The 9,358-nt window shown below is 49.0% G+C and overlaps 1 protein-coding gene across 1 annotated transcript in view; it reads left to right on the forward strand.

The window, feature by feature from the left end:
- Ptprn2 (protein tyrosine phosphatase, receptor type N2) overlaps positions 1-9,358 on the forward strand; it is a 715,776-nt gene that overhangs the window by 691,182 nt on the left and 15,236 nt on the right. Inside the window, exons 20-21 of the mRNA XM_005343678.3 lie at positions 2,853-2,906; positions 3,662-3,726. Coding sequence (XP_005343735.1) covers positions 2,853-2,906; positions 3,662-3,726 — 119 coding nt within the window. The remainder of the gene's footprint in view (positions 1-2,852; positions 2,907-3,661; positions 3,727-9,358) is intronic.

The following is a 9,358-nucleotide window of genomic DNA, read 5'->3' on the forward strand; positions in this document are numbered from 1 at the left end:
CCCTCTCTCCCTCTCTCTCTCCCTTCCCCCCATCCTCCCTTTCCCTACCTCCCTCCTCCCTAACCCCTCTGCACTTCTTGCTGTGTTCCATGCATCCACTAACGCTGCTCACTGTCAAACCGACAAACCCTTACTTTGCCAGCTACCTAGCGGTGGCCAGTGTCATTTTTGTGATGTTGCAGCTAGTAATATGAGCCCAGTTGCATAGTCACAAAAGTGATCATTGGAAACTGTGACTGCTGCAGGGACACGGGGGCCCCTCTCTGAGCCTCTAACGACCTGACTTTGCTTGCTGTCCGTTTGCATGGCGACTCCTCCTCACTCAGTGACCAAGGGTTGGTTTGTATTGCTAACAGTTCCTTCTCTGGGAAATCCTCCTGCCAAAGTTCATATAGTAGCCATTTCTGCTCAATGTTGGAGACCTCGCTTACTGATGACCTGTCTAAGACCAAAATGAGACAACCGTGTGTATTGCTCATCTTCACGAATAACCAGCACCCGCATCTCAGGTCCTCGGATGAACACTTTTGGCTCCATGTGTGACGTTTTGCTTTTCTATTCATGGTATTCACACTGTAATAACCCATGATTCTTTGTTAATAAAGTTATAAGCTATACTGCCACCAGTATTTACACCGTGTCTCCTATCTGGCCCTGGGGCTGCATGTACATACGGCACAGGGTTGGTCTGGTGTGGGTATGAAAATTACAGTGAAATCTCGCAAAGGCCTCCTGAGGCAACCAATCTGAAGAAAACATACCTTGAGCATCCTGTAGAGATGGGGCCATGAGAGTGGAGATCTGGGTGGCAGCCACTTAGCCTGGGTCACACTCTTACCTAGAGAGATGATGGGTATATTTTGCCAAAGTGGGTACTGAGCAGTTAACGGTGCTCAGCCTCACAGATTCCCTGTGTTGTTTCTTAATGTGCATCTTGTATGCTTGGTCCCATCAGGAAAGCAGCACAGAGTAAACCTGAAGACTGGCCATCTTATGGGCATGCAGATGCTTTCCCAACAGTAGCCAAGCACGCACTGTGACCCAGGTCATTTCTGTTAACCTAAAGAGAAAGGGCTTTGAGAGAAAAACCACCCAGTGGGCCTGGTCCTGGGTTTACAGGGCTTGTCCTGTCAGACAAGAGTATCATCACAGCCACACCTCAGCCCTGTGCACAGCTCCTACCGAGCCAACAGCTTCATGCTCTGGCTTTAGAACCCCGTGTGTCAGAGCTGGAACTTGGTGGGGAACAGGGAACTTCAGCAGGAGAGGCTACTGGGTCTGCTTTCTAACATGGTTATTCTCCAAGCCTTTTCTGGGCATCCTGGTATGTGGGTGCTGTTGCTCGGGGAGTTTGCTTCTAATTTTTCACCTCTTTCTGGGCCTCATAGTGCACCTCACATCCCTGTCCACGAAAGGCTCCCCCAAAAGGGCCAGAAGAAAGCTTACTTGAGAGCTTTGCCCTCATGGTTCTAAGCGCTCCCCCTCTTTCGAGCCTCTGTGGGTGGTCCCGAGGCTCTAAGATGCTGCAGGTTTTTACAGATTAGAGAGCAGCCACAAATCAAGTGCAGCTGAACAGAGCTTTGAACATGACCTGTCTGTAGGGGGGCGCATCTTATCCAGGCTCTGCATCTGCCCTTCAATTCTCACTTTGCTGGTTCCACTGTGGGGGAGGAGGGATTCAGACTTCTGACAGAAGTACCTAAGTCCAGTAACACTGCAGTGGAAGTTTAAAAAAGGAAAGAAAAAGCCTTCTGCTATCGGGCTGCCCGACACTAAAGTATCTACTCAGTGCATGGGCCTCTGCCCTCCGCCAGGCCTCTCTACTTGGATGCTTGCAGCCACAGCTGATTGATTTCTGCTTGCCACTAGCAGTCACAGTGCTTTGGAGGCAAAAGAAAAAGTGACATATTCCCATTTCTGGTTCAAGGGGAAACAGTTTTTTTCTATATTATCATTTTTTTTTCTCCTTAATTTGAGTCTTATTGCAGGACACATAGCACATTCTAGAACACACCCTTCACATTTCCCCCTTCCAATAACTCAGACCCTGTCATTATAAGAATATTTTGCTGGCAACTTGAATGTGCCTTGAAAAGTTGTGTAGTTGTTTCACTGAATTAAAAATAAATAGATCTTGGAGCCCATACTATGAATTGGAACCAGCCCTCTGGTTGAGATATGGTTTGGTCAACAATACCTTAAATATCTCACTGTTGGTGCTCATAACTGCTGGTCTAAACTTGTACAGTAGAGTTATTTTTTAAAAAAAACACTCTGATTTAGAAAAATAGAGCATCTTGAGCTTCTTGGAGTATATGCCATAATTTATATACTGAGTAGCTAGGACTTTCAGGATGCCGTGTTTCAATATAATAATGTTATGTTTCAGTATGATAAGCAGATTATAAGAAGTTTTGAGCACACAGCACAAAACTGGGAGCTTCTGCACAGGAGTCCTGTCACCAGAGTCTCACACAGGGACATAACAGGAGGGAAGAGAGAGGGCCTGAGGGGGTGAGGCCAGAGGTGCAGACCTGGCTCCTGGTGCCTGTGACCCCAGCCTGGAGTTGACACTTGCAAGGGGAAAAGGAGAACGCATTGTGAATGTGCAAGCTGTGTTGGAAAAGATGGGTTACCAAGCTGCCCTGAAAGAACAACACTCATTGCATTAGATATGTAAAATCTCCCTCTCTATGTCCCAATTATTTAGGCGTGTGGACCTTGGGGTGGGAATTGTTTGTGGTTGGACGATAGAAATTATTTAGGTGTGTGGACTTCAGGGTGGGATTTGTTTGTGGTTGGACTACAGAATCTTGGCATGTCGCTATAACTTTCATCTCTTTTTATTTCAGAAAAGTAAACAAGTGCTACAGAGGCCGCTCTTGTCCAATAATTGTTCATTGCAGGCAAGTATAACTTTTACCGTGGATTAAGTTTTGCTCTTTCAAAACATAACAGATACAACTACAGTGCAGGCTGAGCTTTTCTGACTGCCTGGTGAATGTGTATAGCTGTCTCTCTAAGGGAAGCCGCGGGTATAACAGTTTGGCTAGAGGAAGCTGTGGGTCTTTGCCACTACATATACTCGATAGTGCTATGGTCTGTCTCCTATTTCTAATGCCCACATACAACTGCCTTATTTTTTTCTTAAACTCTCATGGTGCCACAAAACCTTGAGGACCCATGTTCAAGCATGTGCTTATCCCAATCATAAAGTGTCTTGGGACACATTGGGAAGAGTTTGTAAAGACACTGAAAGCACTGCTCTGCTTTCAGTGGCTGAGAAATTTGAAAAACTTTAGGGATATTTCAGAAGAGTGTTTAAAGCAGCCAGCATTCTGTATTCAGTCCAGTGGTCCTGTCTCTATTGAATTCCATGTTCAACTGTCTGTTGTCACACCCCATCTTTCTAGAACTCACAATAAACATGACTCTCTACCTGGAAAGAAAAGAAGATCTGACCCTAAAGATCAAGCATCAAGTGTGTGTGTGTGTGTGTGTGTGTGTGTGTGTGTGTGTGTCCTTTGCTTTCCCTCCCTCTAACTCTGTTTCCCTTCCTCTCCCAGCCCCTCTTGAGAATGAGGAAGGGCTTGGCTGTTGGCTTTGCTGAGCCTGCTCACCAGGATAGGCAGCCTTTCACTCTTTCTCCTTCTGTTGACAGTGACGGCGCGGGCAGGAGTGGAACCTACGTCCTGATTGACATGGTTCTCAATAAGATGGCCAAAGGTGAGAGACGGGATGGTGTTGCTATAGCAACACAGGGGAGCACTATTCACAGGAGGCCTTGAAAAAAATTAGCCCATTGTTGTCCCTTTCCTGAGTCCAGTCTTGTTGAAGCTGTCTGCAGCAAGCATGAGATTTGTCAAGTTCGTCCTTAATTTTTGGTGGAATTAGCACACATAGTGGGTCTACAATAAGGGTCTGTCCCACGCAGCTTGATGCTGGTGAGGAGGGACAGAGGACAGCCTTGAACCTTCAAATCCTGCTGCAGGTCAGAATGGCCTTGGAGTGCTTTGTGTAACCTTCTATTGCTGTTAACTGTTTTTGCAAGATGTGACTCCTTCACCTAAAAAAACTGGTTCTAACACCATCAGCGTGCAGACGTGGTTTGGAGGTGTGTGTGTGTGTGTGTGTGTGTGTGTGTGTGTGTGTTTCCTCACACAAGTGAAATAAGCACTCTGCTTCTGAGCTACGCCCTTCTTTTAAGACTTCACATGGGCTGTGGGCCTGACAGTTATAGCCTGTGCCTCTAGAGGACCTTAGGCATTCCTGTGTTGTGTTTGAAGCTGTAGAACCTGCTACATTGGCCCAGATAAGATTTTCTGTATCTATAATGACCAAGCACTTGTCCTTGGTCTGTGTAGGAAAAGAAGCCAGGGATAAAACTAAAAAGAGCTCAGTTACCCCCGAGGATCTGCACCCATAGAACCAGATAGAGCTGCTGGGGAGGCCCAGCATCCGCCTGCCTGCCCCCATCTTGCACCTCCTGACTGACTCATTCCATGGATCCCGGGAAGCTCAGAGGGTGGCACTGTCCAGTCTCCCTCAGCTGTGAACAAGGTGCTCTGTCTGAATAAATGGGCAAACCACGTGACCCTGGAGTCTGGTGCCTGCCACACACCATGCTCCGCCCTTTGCCACCACAACAGACCCTGACGGTAGCGCTGGGTTCCTGCGCATTTCACAAGCGTGCTAGCATTCCTGACTCTGCTTTCCCCTGGCAAGAAGAAAGGAGAAGAGAGAAAGACAGAACAGAGAGGCAGAGAGCAGAGAGAGAGGAAGGAAGGGGGGAAGGGGGAGGAAAGGGGGAAGGAATGAGAGAGAAAGAGAATGAAGGAAGGGCAGAAGGGTAGAGGTAAAGGAAGAGGGAGAGACTGGTTGTCCTTGTGCCCCAACAGATAAAGCAGTGGTTCCCACAGAGGCCTGCAGTGCCAGCCCAGTGACCTGAACTTGTATCCAGGGACTTTTGGGCTGGAGCCAAGCACTGCAGCCACTTTAAGGTTCCAAGAGTCCTGCGATGGCTCTGGGGCGATGGCTCCATTCTCTGAGTTGCCAGCACCAGCACCAGCGGCCCAACCGCCCTGCTGAGCTACGTTTAGACAGGTTCCTGGATGAGAGACCTAGCAGGGTGCACATGTTCTGATGCGGCTTTCAGTGGTGCTGTCTGCGGGGCAGAGCACAACCCTAAAGCTTTTCTTAAAGCCTTCTTACCCATTCATGCTGCTCTGACTGATTTTAGACATCTTTTTCTCAGCGAACACGCAGTTACCGGTACTGGCAGCAATCAACGGACCTCATACTTCTTCCCTGATTGCCATCCTCCACTTGCTCTTGTGAACATAATATTTTCCTGTTGTTACACCAGATTTCCTCAGAGCGATAGATTATTTTAACTAGATTTTTTTCCCATAACTGTTTTTGCAAACAGTGTGCTATAAAAAGGCTCCTTGGCAAACATGTATTTCATGTGAAAAGATGCCAAACAGAGCGGGGTGAATGCTACAGGCACCAGCCAGAGTTGGGCCCTAGTAGAGGCCACCGGGTTGGTGTGATCTGGCATGAATCTTTAGTGACTCTTGGCCAGTCAGTCGGTTGGGCCCGGGGGGTGGGCTAACTGCCGCCCACTGGCCCAGGCCTGCCATTCGCTGGTTCCACTCTGCCGTGTAATGTCAGATTCCATTTAAAGTGTGGGCTTGGTGCTCACAATACAAGCCCAGCCATGTGGAACTGGTCAGAGCCAGCAGGCTCCCTGCTCTCTGGGATCTATCACCCTCTTTCCAGTCCTGACCTGCTCCCCTTCCCCAGGGGGCTGCAGTGTGAAATCCGCTGACCTGGGGCCTGGCTGGGGTCTCACAGATCAAAGGGCAGGCGGCCCTCACAGACTGAGGTGGGCCTTTCCCAGGCCACCACCCCAAGAGGCCGCTGGGGTTTTGTCCTGGGCGGCTGGGGTGCCTTTGTCTGGCCTGAGAAGCTGGGGGCCCATGTTGCCAACCCAGTGTTCATCAAATGATCAGAAGCGCAAAGACCTGGACATGCAGCCTTTCTTCCCAGTTCCCTTTCTTAAGAGAAATGAATTGCAGGAGCAGCAAAGAAAGCCTTTGCAAAGCTGGTTTGTGCAGCCACGCCGTCCTCAGAGTCCTCCGCCCTGTGCGCCCGCCCAGCTGCACACGGCAGCAGCTCTCATTCACAGTCTGTCAGGGATTAAGGCCCCCAGGCCTAACACAGGGGCTGGAAGAATGGAGTTGGAATAATTTAAGTTCTTTCTGTGCTGTCTGGGTTGTTAGCAAGTAGACAATGATGCACTTGGAAATCAAAGTAAATGGACCCCGCTCTGGAAAGGCCGGGCTGCGCATATGTGGTAGGGTTTGGAGATGGCATTTGTATGGTGTTACAGCGAATGTGTCTCCTGCTCTGAAGAGATGCATGACCCCTCCTCCTGAAGGCTTAGATTCTCACCTGGCCAGGCATGCATTTCCAGCCCTGCTGCTGTCCAAGCTTGTGCTTTCTAAGTTTCATCCTTAGCATTCACTTGCCAGGGCTTCTTCCTATTTCCTTACGGTGTTTGGTGGTATGGTGAGGGGCCAGAGTTTCCGGCTGAGTCTCCACAGCTGCGGGAGCCATAGAGCTATAGCGTTCAGGATGACTCAGGCAGGGCCAGCACAGAACCACCATGCGACTGCATGGTTTCAGCAACATTGCTAGCGAGAGTCTGGGAGAGGCAAGGGTCTCTTGGCCTTCAGATGAGGCTCGCATCTGGCTTGAATAGAGGCAAGCATCTAGGTCTGCCTGTGCTCTGGCCCCAGTGCATGCATAGAGCAGGACAGGTGCTTCTGGTTGGTCAGCTAAAGGCTGGGACCTGTACAGTGTGAGCCTCTGACTCTCATCTCCTGCACCTGTATGTATTAGAATAGACTCAGGCTAGTTCTCACTTCGGGCTGCTGCGCTGTGAGAGCCCACAGTCAGAGTGGGAAATACTAGGTGCGTAGCCCCAGACTCCTCACCAGCCCAATCCTCCAGCTACCACCGTTGTCCCTGCGATGCCCTCTCATAAAATGTGCAGTCTGTGACTAGTCTAGGGAAGCCTGGAGTGCTCATCCTCCTGCATCTGGCTGACTTCCTCAAGTTCACCCAGTTGTCACCTAGGTGGTCTTTACAGAACTGACCATAATCAGTTATAAAGAGGTTACAGTTACTAAGTTTGCTCCTTTGGTCCCTTTGCAGCTGTGAGCTGCTCCCTGGATGTGCAAGATCCATGGGAATCCATGATTTGGAACTTGTTTTGAGTATACATATAGGGATAGGATGGCTGGGTCAGGTGCCAGATCTGTTTCACAATGACTATCCTACATTCCTACAGTGTTGCACAGGGTTCATTTGCCCATGTGTGCTGAACACAACTGCTTTGCTGGGCTCTATTTATATATAGTGTATACACATATATACATACATACATATATATAGTGTGTGTGTGTATGTGTGCTGAGCAAATTCTCCCTCACTCCCCACTCTCCCCTGTCCCTCCCCCTCCCACTAGTCTCTACGGTTCCCCTAGACACTTCACTTTTACTTCCATGTGATGCATGTTCGATTTCATATGTGTGTAAACCAGGGAGCCACCGTGAGACAACACAAAGGCATCTTTCTGAGCCCGGCTTCATTCACTTAGGACCATCTCCAGTTACATCCCTTTTCCCGCAAACAACAAAACTTCATTCTTCATTAAGGCTCAAAAAGCACCATTGTGAATGTCGCCTTATCTTTGTCCATTCCTCTGTTGGTCGACACCTGAGTTGGTCCTGTTTTGGCCTGTGTTTCCTTCCTAACTAGTGGCATTCAGCATCTCACAGGCTTGCCTCCCACCCACATATCATCTCAGGGGACATGGTGGTTCATCCCTGTGCCCGTCCGTGAGGTGGAGCTGTTTGTGTTCTTGAAGGGGTTCTTTCTAGATTCTGAATATTGATCGGTATCAGATGTGGAACTGGCACTTATTGCTTCACTCTCAGTAGTTTGTCTGTTTTTCCCTCACTGTCTTGGTTGTATTCTTTGTTGTACAGAAGTATTCAACGTTGTGTGAGTTATCTTTTTAAATGGTCCCCCAAAAGTCTTTTCTTCTGTTGCTGTGTGTTTAACATCAGATCCAAGGCCACAGAGAGTCCTCATTTTCCTATAAGAGAAGCTAACTTCCAGCACCAGGCCTGTGCAGATGGAGGCCTGCCTTGGGAGCTAAGAGTAATCACAGCCTAAAGAAGTCCCTTAAGTCCAGTGAGCAGCACAAGCTTATACAATACAACACTGTCTCCTGTAGGCAGGGACAAAACATGTTCCCCAAGTAATAACATATGGTTCCTTGCTCGACCTGCATGTATGTAAGAGCACCCTGTGCATGCCTGATATGCATGGAGTCCAGAAGAGGGCACCCCTCCAGAGCTACACTCTTCAGTAAGTAGCCACATGTACCCACGGGAGCCCCTCCTCTCACCAGGCCCAGGTCCTGCCTCTGTGGCAGCTGCTGGGCTAGCCTCCTTGCTTCATTCTACCCTCAGGTGTCCCTCCACAGGGTGTAGTGTAGTGTCTGCCCCTCTGGGAGGCCTTCTCCGTCACTGCCTCCAACTCTGGGACCTCCCTGGCTCCTTCAGTGCCACAGAACTTTAAGATTTATTTTTATTTTTGCGTGCATGAGTATTTTACCTGCATGTATGTAAGAGCACCCTGTGCATGCCTGATATGCATGGAGTCCAGAAGAGGGCATCGCTTCCCGAAATGGGAGTTGCAGGTAGTTGGGAGTCACTATGTGTATGCTGGGAATCAAAGACAGGGCCTTTGCAAGAGCAGCAAGTGCTCATCACCACTGAGCCAGCTCTCCAGCCACACGCAGGACCTTTTTCATGTGTCCTGGGCATAAGCATAACCTCCCTTTCCATCCTTTATGGAGCTCACTGACACTCATGATCATTGGGTTATAATCACAGTGACATTCATGTTTTCAAATGTGCAAGCTTCAAGCATGGAGGTGCCATGCCAATGAGTCCAGAGGGAAGGCGTTCCCAGTGTCACTGTGTCAGTCTGACACTGAGCACGTATGACCAACACAGCCTCCCCACACAGCGTTTGCTCACTACAGTTTCCAGTTTCCAGGAGATAAGAAATGCTGAGAAGAACTGTCATAGAGCTCAGGGAAGACCTCCAGACCGTTTTTCACAGATCTGTAGGGGATCTGCAGTAGTCCATGACTACTTTATTGTAAGTTGGCAGTGGGTCTTGAGAACTTTTATGACTCTCTCAAAGGCCTCCAACTAGCCAAGGTCAGCTGCAGAGACCTGCTCTTCCTGAAAAGCGGCCAGAGCCCACCAGGGCA

The sequence above is a fragment of the Microtus ochrogaster genome, chromosome 1 (assembly GCF_000317375.1).
Source record: "Microtus ochrogaster isolate Prairie Vole_2 chromosome 1, MicOch1.0, whole genome shotgun sequence".
NCBI lineage: Eukaryota > Metazoa > Chordata > Mammalia > Rodentia > Cricetidae > Microtus > Microtus ochrogaster.